The 17,249-nt window shown below is 51.4% G+C and overlaps 1 protein-coding gene across 13 annotated transcripts in view; it reads right to left on the bottom strand.

The window, feature by feature from the left end:
* Positions 1–2,638: 2,638 nt before the first annotated feature.
* Positions 2,639–17,249, bottom strand: part of AKAP13 (A-kinase anchoring protein 13) — a 233,549-nt gene continuing 218,938 nt past the window's right edge. For 12 of the 13 annotated variants that reach the window (XM_039858438.1, XM_039858432.1, XM_039858433.1 and 9 more), the window contains 8 exons: positions 15,054–15,248; positions 14,415–14,564; positions 13,901–13,971; positions 13,406–13,450; positions 11,042–11,092; positions 9,891–10,319; positions 8,147–8,486; positions 2,639–7,348 (listed from right to left, as the gene is read on the bottom strand). In XM_039858438.1, the coding sequence (XP_039714372.1) occupies positions 7,299–7,348; positions 8,147–8,486; positions 9,891–10,319; positions 11,042–11,092; positions 13,406–13,450; positions 13,901–13,971; positions 14,415–14,564; positions 15,054–15,248 (1,331 nt within the window). In that variant the 3' untranslated portion in view covers positions 2,639–7,298. The remainder of the gene's footprint in view (positions 7,349–8,146; positions 8,487–9,890; positions 10,320–11,041; positions 11,093–13,405; positions 13,451–13,900; positions 13,972–14,414; positions 14,565–15,053; positions 15,249–17,249) is intronic. The other variant, XM_039858434.1, reaches the window with a different exon arrangement.

Below are 17,249 nucleotides of genomic sequence, written 5' to 3'. Positions count from 1 at the left end.
GGCCAGAATCCAGCTCTCCTTGTCCACGGGTGACTTCCCTTGGGAAGGTTCTTTTACTTCTCAGGTATATAAAGAGGTTACTAGACTTCTTTCAACAATGTCCAGTTCCTTTTTCCCATCGTAAAAGCTTCCAACCAAATGATGTGTTACAAAGTTAACTAGAAAGAACGCATTCCGGATTTTCTGGGAGTCAAAGGAAACCCCATTAGAAAGACGTTTCCCTTTTAGCCCTGGCTGCGAGGAACCTCAGAGCCAACACCGAGTTTGAGCACAGAGGCTGTGCTCGTCCCTCTTGGCACACATGCCTCCTCCCCCCGCCAGGCTTTTCATGTCATGAGCCACCTATGGACATGTCTGCTGCAACCACAGAACCTCACCTCCTGCTTGCAAAGTACAGTCTTGAGAAACTGGCTTTGGCTTCCTGATTTTGAAACTTTTCTTGAGAGGCTGACTGCGTCCAGTGCTCTCGCGACCTTTGTCCACAGTCCCCTTCAGAGTGGGACCGTGGCCTGGCCCGCTCCCCAGCTCCTCACTACTGGCTGGGTCCCTGTCGTGCGGGGAGCACTGTTTCAGGTGGCCAGCGTCCCTGCCTTTGGATGGGAAGAATGAGGTTGTCTTGGCAACCGCCTAGCTCCAACTCCGAAGCTGGGGGCGGGGTGGGAAGTTCACAGAGACCCTCAAAGGAAAAAGGCAACGGGCCAAGGAGGCCTGGCTCTCAGCTGGCCGGTTCCTAGGTCTGTCACTCCCGTGCCGCCACTCAGCTCTCCCAAGGAGGCCGTCCTGGGTCCCTCTCCTGTCCCACCCCCAACCCCGGAGAGAAGTTCCACAAAGGCGCCCGAAGGGAAGAGCAGCCCAAACTTCAGCAGGGACTATTTCTAGCTGTGCAGAGCAGCAATTAGCATACGAAAGGAGGCTGGAGAGGCCTGGGGACGTGCCAGGCAGTAACTTGGATACCGACTTGGATGCCAGCAGAGGCTGGAGATTTGGGATGTGGTGCGGACAGGGAGGGTGGTGGGGCTCAGCGACCCACATTCCCAGAATCGGAGGCCCACTCCGCCAGGCCCCTCTTCCACTGCACGGGGTGGCGGGGCAGTGCCCACTGGATTGCCTCACCATCCTCTGCGTGACTGGAGGCTCCCTAAACAAGTGGGGGCAATTTTAAAGAAAACTGGAATCACTTAAGAATCCAAGAACAGGAAGTGCGGTGGGGGAGGCCTCTAGGAGGTGCTTCTCCCTACGAAGGTGGCATCCAAGACCCAAGGCCGCTTGGGGGATGAGGTGACCTGTCCCCTTGTGCCAGGAGTTACCGATTCCATTCCTGATGCTGCTTGTTAAGTGCTTCCAAGGGAGAAGCGAAACCTGCACACTGCGCGTTCCCTTCCATGGCAAGTCCTTGCTTGGACTTTCTGGTGTCCCAATGCTCTTGTACTTCTGACTCCGATTTCTGTCCTGTGGCACGAGTTACCACACTTCTGCTTAGAACCCCGTCCTAAAGCAGTGTGTAGGTGGCTGGCCTCCCACATGCTCTGGTGTGGGATCCGCAAACAGAAAAGACCCCTTTTACTGACGCCTCTCGGCGGCCAAGTCTGCACTGAGGCAGAGCTCTGCACCCTGACCCCTCAGGAGCAGGGGTCTGCCAAGCCCCCTGGGGCGCACACAGCTGTCAGTACTGCTGGAGCCCTGAGCGCTCTGTGCCTCTGCTGCTCTGGAAAGGACGACGGGTCCTCCTCGCTCTTCCTGCTCCCAGGCAGAGCCTGTCCCTGGCTCAGACCCAACGGCAGTGGGAGGCCATGGGAACTCCCGGCCCTGCTGGGGTGTCTCAGTGGGACAGGCGACTGCTGGAGTTGCAGTGACAGCCAAGGCAAGGGAGCGGTGTCTCACTGGCTTGTGGGGAGGCTGCTACTGCCAAGGCTAACAAAAGGCTCTTAAGAAATCGGTGGACTTCCAAGTTCACTGAGAAAGAGAAGACACTTGTCACTCTGGCAGGACTTTCTTCTTTTCTGCGGTCGCGTGGGGTGTTTGCAAGTGGCAGAGCCAAAAACCCACGCAGCTTTGCATGACGCCATGGGGCACAATCCCCAAGGTCCAGGGGACTTAGGGGTCTTGAGGTGCAGCAGGCTCAGATGGAGGGCTGGCCCCCAGGCAGAGTGGGCCACAGCTCCCCCGGTGTGTCTCAGCCGTTTCTCAGCAGAGGCCCCAACTCTCTGTGATGGAATCCCGAACATCCTTGCGGAGCTCCTGGCAAATAGGACTTTTCCTCCTGAGTGAGTTTTTGGCAATTGCTCTTGTTTAGGGGTTCGGATGGGGTGAACACAGTTGGCAAAAGTAGGCAAACTGATGTTAGTAAGCCAATTTTTTTTTTTATTTCATTGATTTAACTGGAAATAGTTCTGACTCTTGGCACCTGGGTTTTAGATGCTGGCTGCAGGAAAGAATGGGAGTTCTCAAGTAGCTGCTTAGTGCTTTAGGATATCCTGATTCCTGTCCCCAAAGGTACAGAAACAAGGTTTCACTGGGGAGAAGGCTCTCCTTAGAGTGTGTGGGGGCTGGGGGGGGCACGCTAACCCCTTTACCAGGAACCCAGAGTATCTTGCGGGACTCCCTCCAGGAAGCCACGGGGACAGGAACATAGCCACAATCAAGACTTAAAGGACATTTATTTTTTTTAAAGGGCCGAGGGGGGCTTTACAAGGGTCTGAAGCCGATAACTAGACAGGAAGATAAATAAAATACAAAGCCAGCATGTGGTGGTAAAATTCCAGAAAACACATTGAAAAAAATCTTTACAGTTCGAAACTGCTTTACTTTATACATAATTACAAATTAATATACAGCATCTGGGTTTTAACCCCTTTTTATTTAATAGGTTTTAGCACAGAAACGTTCACGTAGCATCTGAAACAATAAACGAAAGCAGAGGTATGAGGTGTACGGAATCGCCCTCCTGCATATCCTGGCGTCCCCCACGCTCCCTCGTGGGTAAGCGACACAGGAACACAGGCCGAACCGTGACCACAGGGCGGGTCCCTGTCAGTGAGCTCGAGCTCGCGCTACTGATCCTGTCAGGCGGCTGCAAAAGGCAGAGTTCAGGCGAGGTGAGGACTTGGGGAGAAGCCCTGGGGTGCACAGAGGCCGAGGTCCGGGTGCCCCAGGTCCCAGCATGAGGCCCCCCACACAGGCCGGGCCCAGAGTGGGTGTCTGGCACAGGTGACGCTCTGTGGCAAGAGGGACTTGAACCTGCTGGGCTTTGCCCATCTTCAGACCTTAGTGATACGGAGAAATAATTCAAGGCCTGTCAATCTTCTGACAAAATTAGATGAGAACATGGACAGAAGCCCTTGCTTTGTCTTTTTTTTTCTTTCTTTCCTTCTTCTTTTTTTTAATTTTTTTTCCTTCTATGGTGGCATCAGAATACTTTTCATTTTAAACCTGGCCAGCAGGCAATAGACTCCAAAGCTCTGGTCAACTAGGAATGTTATGCTACGTTGGAAGAAAGGAGGAACCGAATCGAAACACACTCGCTGCCCCCTTCCTTGTCTCTGTGGGTCAGCAGGAGACGGCGCAAGGCTGGGCCCCAACCCCCAGGACCTCGGTCACAGGTCAAGACGGGCCTGCTGAAGGACGTCAGACATGGGTCCCCTTCAGCCTCGGCGGCCGTTTCGTCTAAAGGGTTGCTTCCGGGCGTCCAACCATGGGGATCAATGCCCTTTCGCAAAGTCCCCTCCACACCACCTTCTTTATGTCCACTAGAGCCCACTCGCCAGGACCGTCTCTAATCCCCCTCCCAGGGCTTGGCTGTCCTTTGGGTACAACTGGCCATCAACACTGCAGTAAACTGCTGCTCCAGTACCAATATGAAAACCCTTGGGGAGAAAGAACAGACCATGGAAAACACCTCAGAGACCCAAGGATGGACTACCAAATACTGTGGACAGCAACTCTGGATCAAGTTCAGAGGCCTCGTCTTTAAGGCAGAGTCTACTTGGTTAAACCCCTACACACTACCACTCCCCACCAATAAAGGCCCAGGAAAGCCAAAGGGTTGTAACATTTGTGCTCATCACTAATGTCAGGGGCCTAGGGAAATAACCAGGGAGCAAATAAGCAAAGGGACAACTTTCAGTGGTATTACCCTGAGACTTACGAGGAAAAAAAGGTAAGTTTTGCACCTTTTCAAAACAAATCTTGATACAGATTTCTTGCCCACAGATAGCTCTCATGGGGTAAAGGATGGAATGTTGGCAAAGGCTGAATTATGGCAATTTGCATGTTTTTAACCTCTCCGTTTTTAAAGAAGAAAACAGTTAATGATTGAGTGTCACAAAAAATCAAGCCAGCCAATGACAGCATGTAAAGTGCATGTCACCCAATCAGGATGGCAATTACTAAGATGATATAATTGAGGGGAGATATAGGCTCCTTCCAGAAAATGCACTAGATTCTGGAAATCTGGGGATTCTGGATGGTGTCTCCATCTGTCCCCCAAAACCTAAAGCACAATGTTAGGCATCAGCGTTCTAAGTGTGGCGGAGAAGCCTGGCTTCCTGTGTGGGGAGACACCACAGGGAATTGAATCTGAGCCACCCAGGGAGACGACCCCTTCTCAGAGGAAAGACACCCACACAGGGCTCAGACTAAGCGACCACAGCAAGTGTCAGGGTCACCAGCATGACAGCGACAATCGAGAGAGGGCCCCAAGTGTAGCAGTAATCCCCAGGGTCAGTTTCAGAGGGAGGAGGTGATAGGCATGGAGAAGCACAGCTCTGGCAAGTAGCTCTCTCCGCTCTGCAGGGTGAAGGTGGGCGGCTTAGGCGAACGCGGAGACAACCACCTGATTCTGATGCTAACCCCGCCCAACCAGAACCTGGCCAAATCCGTTTAAATGAGCAGGATGTGGGTGAAGGTGTCATCTCCATTTTTAGAAACTGCCACCAAAACCACCAAAGCAACTTATACATGACAGCTAGTTGGGAGCAAAGGACACTTTGAGATTGAAATCAAACTGCAGCCACGCACCAAACTCCGTGCCCAGTGCTCCCGTGAAGAGCATACGCGACGGCAAATCTCACGGCCCCAAGCCCTTCCTATTCCAGGCCCAGAGCGCAGGGCGGCCCGACCCGCACCGTCCCAGAGGGGAGACTGCGAGTCTGCGTTCGCCAGTGTCTTCCTTTCTAGCAGAGTGCTTCTCTCTGTGGGACATGAAGTCACGGGGGGTGACTTAAAAAAGTGACAAGGACAGACAGCTGAGCTCCACGGGGCTCTAAGGAAAGCCGAGACGGAGCTGTAGAGGTCAGCTGAAGGAAGCAACTTAGCTTTCTGCTGTTAGGGTCCTTGGGGTACACCATGGTTTCGACAGAAAATCAGCTGGTTTTGTTCCTAATGTCTGTTACTGAAAGGTAAGATATCTCCACGGCACGACGGCAAGTGCAGCTCACAGGTGGCAAGTTTCTTAACTCTCAAGCAGGAAGCTATCCCTTGATCGAAGAATGAGATGGAGGAGGGAGGAAAGGGACCCTTTCCTCAACCCCAATTCCTTTCGGGCCTTCAAGGCACTTTGAGAGATGCTGAGGAGTAAGCAGCTGGGGGCTGTTCACTCTCTGCAGTGATCAGGCGGTTGGAACCTTTGGGCTGGGATGTTCACCCTTAACGCACACACACACACGCACGCACGCACACATACACAATAAATAAAACAGATCTAAGCTAACAGCTTTAAACCAGACCTCTTTCAAATAAACTGAAAGATAAATATCTCCATCTGCAAGGCCAGCTTGCAAGTCATCAACAAGCACCAAGTTACAGATTTTTTTTTGATTTTTAAAAGAATGTGTTCAAAGACCCACATTGCTGACGAGCAAAAGGCAGGAGGTGAAGACACACAATTTCCCAGGCTCTCCCCGTCGTGGGGGTGACTGGTGTGGCAGGCGTGTGGGGCCTCGGAGGGAAACATCACCCATGAACCGTCCCACACCTATCGGCTGGTGACAAGCCACAACAAATACAGATCAAAACATAGTAGGAAAAAAAAAAGAGAAGAAAAAGGACATAAAATACAGGCAGCATTAGAGGCACCTCCCAGGAGTAGAATACAATAACCAACAGACCTTTAGACTTTGAAAAACTGTTAAGAAATTAAATATGACCAAGGCCTTCTGACACAGAGACCCTTCTGGGCCGGCTCTCCCCTCGTCTGCACTGGCGGAAACCACTACGTATGGGCGTCACACCCTCACCTGAGCCTAGAGCCTACTCCTCGGCCAGCCGTCCCAGTCAGGACCACAGTGGGACCACCTTGCAGGCGACCCTGGCTGGTGCTGGAGAGTACCAATGGGGCCCGCTGTGTCTCACAGGGAGAGCCAGGCGGGTGCGGCTTCCCCTGGGAGCCATCGCGAGGTCTCAGGAACACTGCCGGGAGGCCATGGCCACTTCTGAATGGTCAGTGACAACCAAAAAGTGTCACACTGCAGGGATCATGGTGAGGAGGCCCCTTTACTTCAAGTGTGCCCAGAATATGTGGGCAAACCTCTTGGAAAGACAATTCAGGATTTCTTCCACAACTGATGATGAAATTAATTTGGGGGCGGGGGACGGGGGGCCTGAAATACCAAAATCAAGATGGTGTGGACTGTATGCTTTTGAAACACATCGAACTTCCCCTCACTGGTTTCACAAATGTTTGCCGTCCCTTCTAAAACGAAATGAGAGATGCATGCAAAACGGGGTGCGGTATGGGCGGCAGGGGTTTGCAGGAACACCGCCTGGGGGCCGAAGGGCAAGGTGATGAGCGCCCACGTGCTGCTTGAGTGCTGCGTGGTGCCTCCCGCACCGAGCCAGGCTGGCCAGGCGTCTGGGACAGCCCGTGCATAACTCTGCGTACCCAGCACGCACGTGCAGATGGATCACTGCAGACGGACACGCACCAAGTACAAACCACCTGCTGTGTGATTCCTAGTTGGGTTCCCCAAAATAAAAGGCAGCCAGCGTTTCATACCTCATTTGAAAACATTCTTTCAGGTTTTAGCAATCCCTGACATGCCCAGAACCATCGCCTGGACTTCTGGGGCCGGTGGTCTCAGTGTAATGTCCTCGGGAAGGCCGGCCCCAACCCGCGAGTCACCGGCAGTCACCAACCTGGGGCCTCCTTAGCCACCCCAATGCTCAGGACCACTTGTTCCTCTGGTCCAGGACCTGGGCAGCGCGGGGCGGCCGGCGCTTGAGGAGCACGGTGTCCGAGTGACAGAGAGGGCACACAGGAGTGGCGGGAGGTGCGCCGGTAGACACCGCCAGCAGCGGAGGGGTCAGCAGAAGATCTCTTCTCCCTCTGCAGGCACCGCTGCTGCAGGGCCATCTGGAAAAGGTGACGCCAAGGAGGAAAGAGAAATTCAGGGAAAACTGCTCTTTTCATCACCAAACACAAGTCTTCTGGGATCCAGACAGACGACGGGCTGGTGGACCATCATTGCTCATCATTAGAGTCCCTAACACGTCAGTTAATGAGGCTCAGTGGCATCCTTCACTCCCTGAAGCCCCCTGTGCTTCTGCAGACGCAGCAGCCAGGAAACGGGCTAGGAAACAGAAATGTCTCTTTAACCTCCCGCACGGAGGGCGAGAGCAGTCCTAACGGGATTCAGGGGGAAGGTGATGCGTAAACCGGGAGGCTGCTCGTGTGACTTAATCGCACGCTCCGTGGGGGCAGGCGCGCCAGCGACTCCTAGAGTTGGAGTCACCTCCTTCCTGCAGTCACTCCAAGGAGTCACTCGGATCTTGGAACATTCTCACTGAGTCCTAGTCACTATCGACTTCTGGACTCGGCCCAGCAACGCAGGGACCTGTAACTGCTTCCTTTAGGTGGGTCTGAGCTCCTGGCCTGGGGCACAGGGGCCTGAAAACGAAGCCTGCACTCAACTGCGCATCCGCGTGCCACAAGGGCGGGCTTTCGGACGCTTGCCGAGTTAGTGTCTCAGGTAAGCCAACAGAGCTTACCGGCTTTGCAGGCAGAGCAGGAGGGTGTGGTGAGAAGCAGGGCGGTCTGGCTTTCATACACTTGAAGGCCCCCCCTTTCTAACCCGTCCCAGGCCACTAATGTCCACCCGCCTCCCCAGAGTGCAGGGACGACGTGGCCACGGGGAGACCGTGTGTGACTCACCGTCGGGCTGAGCGCGGCCTGCTTTGTTCTTCTTCTTTTTCTCCTTCTTGTCCTTCGGCTTTGCTAATCCGAACAGGCGGGTGGAGGAGGACGTGAGAGTGGTCGCCGGGGTCTGGCTCGGACCCTCTGGGGCTTTGCTGGTCTGGCTGGTGGAACTCAGTATGTGGAAAGGCCCCTTATCTTTATATGTCCGAGAGATGCTGTTCCTTTTTGGGGACACTGAGAGTTCTGAGTCCAACGACCCCGATTTGGCGACTGGCGGTGCGCAGGGCAAGGGAGACTCCTCGAGGTTGGGGAGGAAGGACGGGATCCTCAGCAGCTTGGTGTGTTGATGTGAAACCTGCACACGTGCAAGAGAAGGGGCTCGACTCGGAGGCTGCGGGCACCTCCGCGCCTGCCTGATGGGCGCCGGCTGAGGTCACCCGAGCAGCGTGGCCTGGCGTGACCCACTCCCGTGGACTCCACGGCCCTCTGCGTAAATGGAGTCGGAACTCAGTTTCATTTACTGTCCTTCCCTCACTATCTACGAGAGTTACAAATTTCACCTTTGACACCATTACTCTTTTTATTGCATGCACTTAACATCGGCATCATAGAGGATTAGTGAGACCTCGAATGCGGCAGCTTAAAAAGAACTCCCACACCCTGAAGAAATGGGGGGCGGGGGGCAGATCTGAAGACTGACTGACTAAGTAACGGAAGTAATTACCTCAGGGTTAAAGGGTTCTAGAAGCCTGTTCAGGTGAGAGGGTATGGACAGCAGAGTTTACATCATGATTCTAGTCAAAGGCTAAACCAAAGACCGAGAGCAATGAAGATGCTCGGCCTAACCCGGCCCGCCCTGTGCCTGGGAGCCGTGCCCACAGTCCTGGCACGGGGAGGAATGCGTCCTCGTGTCACAGAGAGCAACACGGAGCCATGTACTGCTTCCCACCATACATCTGGAAACCTCTCAGGGAGCTAGCGTCCCTTCTGGAAGATGTCAGTTTAATTTTCTTTTATGATCCAAGACCAATCGATCCATCGAACGGCAACACGACATGAGCACACACAGACAGACGGTCTGTGCGCACTCAGGCTTCCCACCTGCCCGCCCCAAGTGTCCCTGTTCCTCCCTGAAAGAAACTCGGGGCCACAGAGACGCTGCAACACCGACAGCCTTCCCACGGGAGCAGCAGCTCCGCTGCCAACCCACGCACGGACATCCTCTCCCGGAAGAGCGGCTGCCTCCCTCTGTCTGCCGGGCTGAGCCCACCCCGGCAGCTGACGGCCGCTGAAGCCACCACCATCTACTGCTGCCTGGTGATCACTGGCACTGGGTGCTGTGGTCCCTGATCCTCAGCTTCAGGTCCCCTTAGATGGAGCCTTTCCAATGTCCTGTGTGGCACAGAGCAGGGGATGGCACCCGAAAGCCCGGCTGGCTGACCACTGTTCTCTCAGACACACGGAGGCTACTCCAGCCTAAGGTGACGGCCGGCGGAGTGCCAGGCAGCTCCAAGTGACCAATGCCCCAGCACTGCCATCCTCCTGATCAGCCTCTCGGAAGTGAAAAAAGGAGGAAAAGACTCACTTCCTCAGCTGTCCCTTTAGTTAAAAAAAAAAAAAGATTCCGCAGAAACAGCCCTCGCGCCGCTTACTCTCTTCTGGTGCTCAGCACACAGAAGGCTCTTTCGCGCCGGCAGCCGTTACCTGGCTGTGAAGGAGACAGAGACAGTGAGCCCGCCCCAGCTCTGGGCCCCCTTACCTGACAGGCGCCAGGGTCCCGCTGCCTCTGGCTGAGCCGCTCCGCCTCCCGTTCCAGCTGCTTCTGGGCGGCCCGCAGCCTCTCCAGGTCGAGCTGGTAGGCGCCCTTCCTCTGCTGCAGCTCTTCCTGGTCCCGCTCCAGGTCCCGCTGGCCCCGGAGCACGTCCTCCTCGCGCTGGGCCAGCCGGGCCTCGCGCTCCTGCAGCGCGCGCTCGCGGCTCTCCCACTCGCGCTCCCGCTTGCGCTTCTCCTCCAGGAGCTGCGCCTGCTGCTTCTGCAGGTTGGCCAGGTCCTGGCGCTGCTTCTCCAGGCTGCGCTGCTTCTCCTGCTCGATGAGGGAGCTGGGGCGGGACGAGCTCCGGGTGAGTGCCCGCTCCGACAGCATCAGCTTCTGGTCCTCGATGTAGCTGTCCTGCTGTGACACCACTCCCTGAGGGGGACACCGGGGCAGAGAGCTGCAACCCTGGCTGTGAGGGCAGCCAGCCTCCTGATGCTCCTGACGCTCACCTGGGGCACGAGGGACTAGGCAGACTAGACAACTCTCGCCTCACTTTTAAGCTGGTCTGGGAAAAACGCTCCAGGTCAGCTGCGAGCAGTAATCAAACAGGGAGGTCAATGGTTTGGGAACTCAGGTTTTGTAAAACTTGGTCACATGCTGTCTGTAGTCACTGGCAGTGTGTGTGTTTTGGGGGTGCGAGCAGGCAGGAATGGAATCGGTTAGATCATCAAAAACGGAAGTGAGCAGAACTGGAGGATGTTCCCAGAAAGTATTGAATAGCAGCTGTTTTGGGAGGGCCACCCTATCCAAATGCCACACAGACACACGGAATGTGGAAACTTTTAATCACGTTCAAAGCTTTTCGAGATTCAAACGATCGCTTAAGTGCGTGTTAGCGCCCCGCGTGCTATGTGGCGTGGCCGTCAACAGCACCTACAGCCAACCATCCGCTTCTCAACTGCAGTCTTGGCAGGTCGACAGTACTCTAACCGATCCGTCTGCGACCATTCTCACCCCGAGAGCCAGCGTGCTCTAGACTGAGGGCCCCATTTACCCACAAACCTACAAACTGAAAGATACAGGCCAACGTGATCCTCTTTTTACTGTTTTTTCTTGAAAGAATTAAGTGAAGGATAAAAGAGAAAGGCACATACCTGCAAAGCACTGAGGAGTTCGTGGAGATGAACGATGCTCTGGGCAACCTGCTGCAAAGGAACAGAGTGGGCTCAGCGCGCCAGGACCGGGTCCCTGACCGACCCCTCCCACCGCCTGTCACCTGACCAGACACCCTCCCAATGTAACACACAGCAAAGTGCGGCCACTTGAAAGAAATAGTTTCAAACGGAAAGCACCAAAGAGTAAGCAGGAACAAGCAGGCAAGAAAACAACACACAACCAAACAAAATAACTGTGTATGTAGGAGGGACGTTGGCACACAGTATGATGTATCATAAATCTCCAATTATCTAAAACAACTGGTGCAAAAATGACACACATACCAATATAACAAAACAGAAAATCCAGAAACAAATCTTAAGAATTTAGTGTATAAGTAGCATTCTAAATCAATAGGAGAAGGAAAAAATATTCAGTGAATGTTTCTGAGAAAATAGGCTAAATCAACCTGGGATCCTGACTCACACACTAAAAAATATTCAAACAGATTCAAATGTTAAGTGTAAAAAAAAATAAACAAACAAACAAAAAAAACCCATAAAAGAGCTGTAAGAAAATAGGAGAATGTTTTTCTGATCTTGAAACAGAGAAGGCTTTTTGAAGACAGAAGCAACAAATGAAAGCTCAGAGATCTTTAATTTTCACTATTTACAATTAAAGGGCGAAAAGGATGCACTGAACAGAACAGAAGTCAAAGGAAAAAAATCCCTGATTTAAAAAAGTTCCCAGAGATCAGTAAGAAACGGAAACCCATGCAGAAAAACAGGCAAGAACTAATATCATTCATTTATAAAATACAAATGGCCAATAAGATAATATTAAATGATTTGTCTTATTTGAAATCAAATAAATGCAAAATAAAGAAATACCACTTGACCGCATCAAACCAAAAAAAACGTCAATTAAAAAATGAAAACTCCCAATGTTGATGAAATAAAGGTGAAAACAAACACTGTGCACTGATGGGCAGGGACGTGCGCACTGATGGGCAGGGACGTGCGCACTGCAGCCTGTACAGGGAGCACGTAAGCAATGCGGACAGGGATGTTCTTGGCGGCCTCATTTAAAAAGCAAAAAAAACAAAAAAAAAAAAACAAAAAAAACCAGACTGGAGTGATTAAATTATGGTACACAACCATCGCGACATGCAGCTGAAGAAGAGCATGTCTGTGGAAATAGGCTCCGGAGAAATACTTCTAATAAGTGTTAAAAGAAAAAAGCTTCAGGATATGAAGCTCCGGGGGTATTGATACGAACTGCGTAAAATTACATTTTCACTATTCACACTCACACAAACGTAGACGTGAATATATATTATGTAGAAGAAAAGGCTGGAAACAAACACTGAACACTTAACCGTAGTTAAATTTCTCAGTTTTTCTTCCTATTTTATGTTATTGGACATTTGTCAGATTTTCTACCATGAATATGTATTTGTTCGAGAGAGAGGTGTCACGGAGGAGCAGCCGACTGTGGCTACGCATCTGTATGTGGTGTGTAAGTCAGGCTGAAATGCCTGGAAAACACGGGACTCACACTGTTCCTTATCTGACTCTTCCCACTGAATACGGGGTGGGGCGAGAAGTCAGTGAGAGCTACGCAGCAAGCGGCAGACACAGGGCAACAGCCTGGGAGAGAGCAGCTCCATTTCTTTTAAGGATAAACGCTGATGAGCTCCCATGCCCAGAAAGGGAAACTATTCTATGTTTTTAAGGGAAAAAAGGGAAGAGTCCCTTAATCTAAATTTCAAAACAAAGCTCCTCAGGGATTTAAGATATTAGGTTAAAGCAAGAAGAAACACAGGAGACCCGGAGGGACGCACCCCACAGCCACGACCACTGTGCAGAGCCAGAGCCGCTGCAGGGCGACAGGCACGCTGACTGAGAAGCAGTACTCAAGGGAAGAAACTCAACTCAGATCCTTGGAGGAGAAATGACTATGCAGTCACCCACGGGTGAATTTGCATGTTCCAGACTTGTGGCTTTTTTTTGCCCAGGCTCATGTTACAGGAAAGGAGGCTACAAATTTCATTCTGCGCTGGGACCGGAAACGCCACCGAGGAGGTGTCACAGGCCACAGTTCACAAAAAGCAAGAGGTTTCTCGAGGGCAGAGAAGCAGACATCAGTGTGTTAGCAGGCAGTGCTCTGATACAGTGCCAAAATGATGCCCTGGGGCCGGGGGGAAAGGCAGGGACACGGACTTGCCAATCTGGAACTGCACTGTGAGGTGTGCCCCTCACAGCCAGAAGTCAGCCTGTTTATACCAGCAAAGCAAAAAGGAGTATTCCTAACCTAGCAATTATAATAAAATCGTACTCTTAACTAGCTCATGACACCCCTACCTCATTGTTTCTCTTCAGCATAAATGCCAGGTTTGCATTTCCACCCTATAAAACAAAAAAAACCATGCATTTCATTCCAAAATAATGAAGACCCTGAGGCATGAGTTATGTTATACTTAACGTATGTCTAGTTATGCTGCGGTGTCCCGCTTGGGTTCACTCCTAGCGTGATGAACTGTTGTCACTCAAGCCTTGGAAAGAGTTTGAGTTGGTTTGGGGCACTGAAGAAACCTCTGAATGAAACTAGTCGTGCCAAGGCCACGGCTGAACCATGAATGTAAACACGGCACTAAGCCAGAAAGGCTGAATGGTCAGTAACGTGAGGGCGCCTAACTGTATTGTTTGTTTAAGAAATATGTTTTCCTCTTAAAGTAGGAAATAAAAAGAGCAAGTCAGCCATCCAAAACGAAATCAAAGTGGACTAATTACAAGATTATGAATTCAAAGGGAAGTGCCAACGAGGTCGTAAATAGTGTGTTTTATAAAAAAAAATACCTTCTTCAGACCGCTATCTGATTCTGTTCTCCTAAGATCTTGGCCATCATCTCCTTCTTCCTTATCACCTCCTGAACAAGCAAGCAAACAAAGTGGTGTTGTTGTTTTTTTTTTAAATTGTGAAACAGATTAGCCATGAGAAGAATACAACGTGCACAGCTTAGGGATATGTGTGTGAACCCTGCGAGCGCCCAACAAGGGGACGCCACGGCCGCTCCGTGATTATTCAGTTTACTGACGCAGAAGAGCTAGGCGCTGAAGGGAACAATGAGTGTTGCTACTCTTATGACCAGAGCTTAGCTGGACCCCAAGGAAATCTTTAATTATTCAAAATTAATGTGTCACTGATAGAGCTTCTTGAGTCTTTTAGCAGCTAGGTATTCATTAGAGTGTTACTAAAACATTTATTGATCGACTGGGACCAAGGAAATGGAATCACATGTACGGATCGTTTTCCGTCGTGTGTGACAGACAAGCACTGCTTACGAAAGCAGGTAGGCTCAGAATCGCTCACCTTTTGAGGCATTCATCTGGTGGCTGTCGAATCCTCCAAAGGTCTCTGCTCTCCGGGGCAAGGACACAGGGCCGGCTACGCCCTCTGACTCTGCAGGAGGCCCGAGTGGGCCTCCCAGGCTTCCGCTCACCAGACTCTGAAGGACCTCCACTGGAAAACAGCAAAAGTGCGAATTCTTTCGGTTAAAAAGCGCAGTTTTTCAAAGATAAATTGTGTGGAGAAAAAAAGACGGAGGGAGGGGAGCTGTGAATTAAATCTTAAAAGGCTATCAAGATGTGAGCAAGACTAAATTACAGTGTCTATGAATAGGCGCTTGGCCATAAAACCATAAAGAAACATGCGTGGTTACTTTAAAAGTCATAATACCTGTTCCTTTTTAGAGAGAGGAAAGAAGTTTAATGGGGACAGGACATGGAGAAGGGCCTGCAGGGTGTCTGGCCACATTTTATAGCTTGACCTGGTTAATAGTTACAAGATGATCACCTGGGTATAACTTACTAAAGCGAAATAATTGGGTGGTTTTCTGTATTTGTTTTCTGTATTTCTTTCATGTACAATAAAAAAGTAAAAGCTGGTAGATAATATTAGTGTGTAAACCACTGGAAAGAGATAAAGGGGGGGACGCTGAATATAAATTACCCTCATTTATTGCACTTTTCATTAAAGGTCCTCCTTTGAGAGCCTCTTCTGTGTTGGAGCGGAAGAGGATTCTAGAGCTGTGAGTCGGGGAGCAATCCTCTGGCAAGGGGGTGCTACACTCGGTCATGTCCCGGAAAATCATCTCCTTCTCTTCCAGCAAGAGTAGAATCTGCTGGTCCTTTTGCTGAAGTTGCTCTGCAGGGCGGATAGAGAAAAGGTCTGGTGATCAGTATGAGATGACTGAGAAACGATCGCCACCTTGTGGTAACGTGTGGAACAACACAGAACACAGCTTTTTTCCCTCCTCTCTTTTTTCATCACAAAGGCAGTATCAAGTTTTTGTTCTATGATTCCTACCCGGGCCCTTCTAGGCAAACCTCGGAATTTCTGACATAACAAGCCAGATCTTGCTTCCACTCCCCGACCTCCTGCTTTTTTCTCAACCCCCTCTTTGCTGGCTTTCGCCCATCACTCTGCATCTGCTCTTCCCAGGGGTACCCTCATTACTGAATCCAGCGAGGGCTTCTGTCATCCTTCCCCGCATGCACGATTCCTCCCTCCTTGGAAGACGTACCCGGTTCTCTTCCTACCGTCTGCTCTCAGGGCACACCTGCCATCAGTGAAGGAATATCTGGGGTTCCCATGGCTCCATCCTGGCCTGCTATCCATCCCTTATGCACTTTCCTCCTGGGGATCTCATGCACTGCCATGGCTCCGATTACTTCCTCTGTGCTGATAACCCACAAAAAGCATCCCACATCCTACCCACTCTTTTGAGTCCAGTCCCACTGTCAAGTAGCAACTTGCACCAAGATGCCTGGTTCTCGGCACGTCAGAAATCTCGTCTCGATTCTTTCGCCCACCTCCTCCCTTTGGCCTGTGATCTCTTCCTCTGTCAAGAGCATCTTCATCCTCCAGCTTACCCAGGCTGGAGCCCTGTCCCACCGTCCACGCCGGCCCACCCCCTCTCTAGCCCGTCTCTCACAGAACCTATCTCAAACCTCCCAAACGGTCTTTCCATTCCCAGTGGCTCCTCCGTGCCTTCAAGCAATTCTCCTGCCTGGCTTCAACACCAATCAAAAGTTTCTTAAGTTTCACTTTTGCTAAAAATATTTTATCAGTCCCGTGCTGCTTTTCCCAGTTAAGCTCCCATCGCTTAGCCCCGAACCCCTGGGTCAGACCAAACCTGTCATTCCTGGCAGACAGGTCAAAGCCTTTTTCCCTCTTCGACTAACTTTTCTCGTGTGGTGAGTGAGGTAACTTTTTTCAGACGTAGCTCATGTGTCCGCCTCCCTGAGAGACGCACCAAGGCAGGATTAGTAGGTCCCGTATGGGTCATATGTGGCTCTGGCCTAGCAAACCACTGGTGGCCTGTCACGCACCGTATGTCCCCCTCGCTAGAGTGTGAGCCCCCCCAATGGCAGTGGCTGTTTTAGGAACCTCTGTATCCCTAGCACCTAGCAGTACGCCTGACCAAGTGCTGCACATGTGTTAGTAGAAGAGGGTGTTGGCCCGGCCATCCTAGTCACGGGCCGACAGATCTGATGTCGAACTCTGGCTCCAGTCTCAATCTGCCTACCTCCCTTGGTGCCCCCTAGTGAACAGAATGGCATCACTTTGTCCAGCTTACATTTGACTCTGGGCCTTATTTCTACCCGAAGCCCAGTTTTTACTTCGAACATTAAATAAGCACTGGCAAATAGGCAGAAGAGCACAAGGCTGGGCTATTTAGAACACAGGGAGCAGAATCCTGGCTCTGCCATGAACTGTGGGTGGGACCTGGGGTTGCTGGGCCTTTGTGGGCCTCATCCTTCTCATCTGCACAATGCAGGTAAGAATCCATGTCTTTCGGAGATGCTGACAAGACTACCCGAAACAGTAAGGATTCAACCAATCGTGGTCCAAAATAATCAATAAACACACTTCGCTCCAAACCGCCTCTTAACTCATTTGTGAACAAATGGCACGGTGGCCAGGGTAACTGATGAAAACAGATGAACTGGAAAATTCTTTTCCTTAAACACCTTTCTCTCCCTCTTGTTTTAATCTTAGCTGTGACTGTGCAATCCTCCAAATTCTCCTGTGACGAAGTGCAAAGAACACGAGGGTCCGAGAACACGACACTGCGGCGAGAGAGCCGCCGTTCCTCTGATCTAGGGCCGACACACTCCTACAACTGTTTCGTGCCAGGTCGCG

The sequence above is a fragment of the Pteropus medius genome, unplaced genomic scaffold (genome assembly GCF_902729225.1).
Source record: "Pteropus medius unplaced genomic scaffold, Ma_sr-lr_union100, whole genome shotgun sequence".
Classification (NCBI taxonomy): domain Eukaryota; kingdom Metazoa; phylum Chordata; class Mammalia; order Chiroptera; family Pteropodidae; genus Pteropus; species Pteropus medius.
Note: the sequence above shows the minus strand (reverse complement) of the source record. Positions and strands in the feature narration are given on the sequence as shown.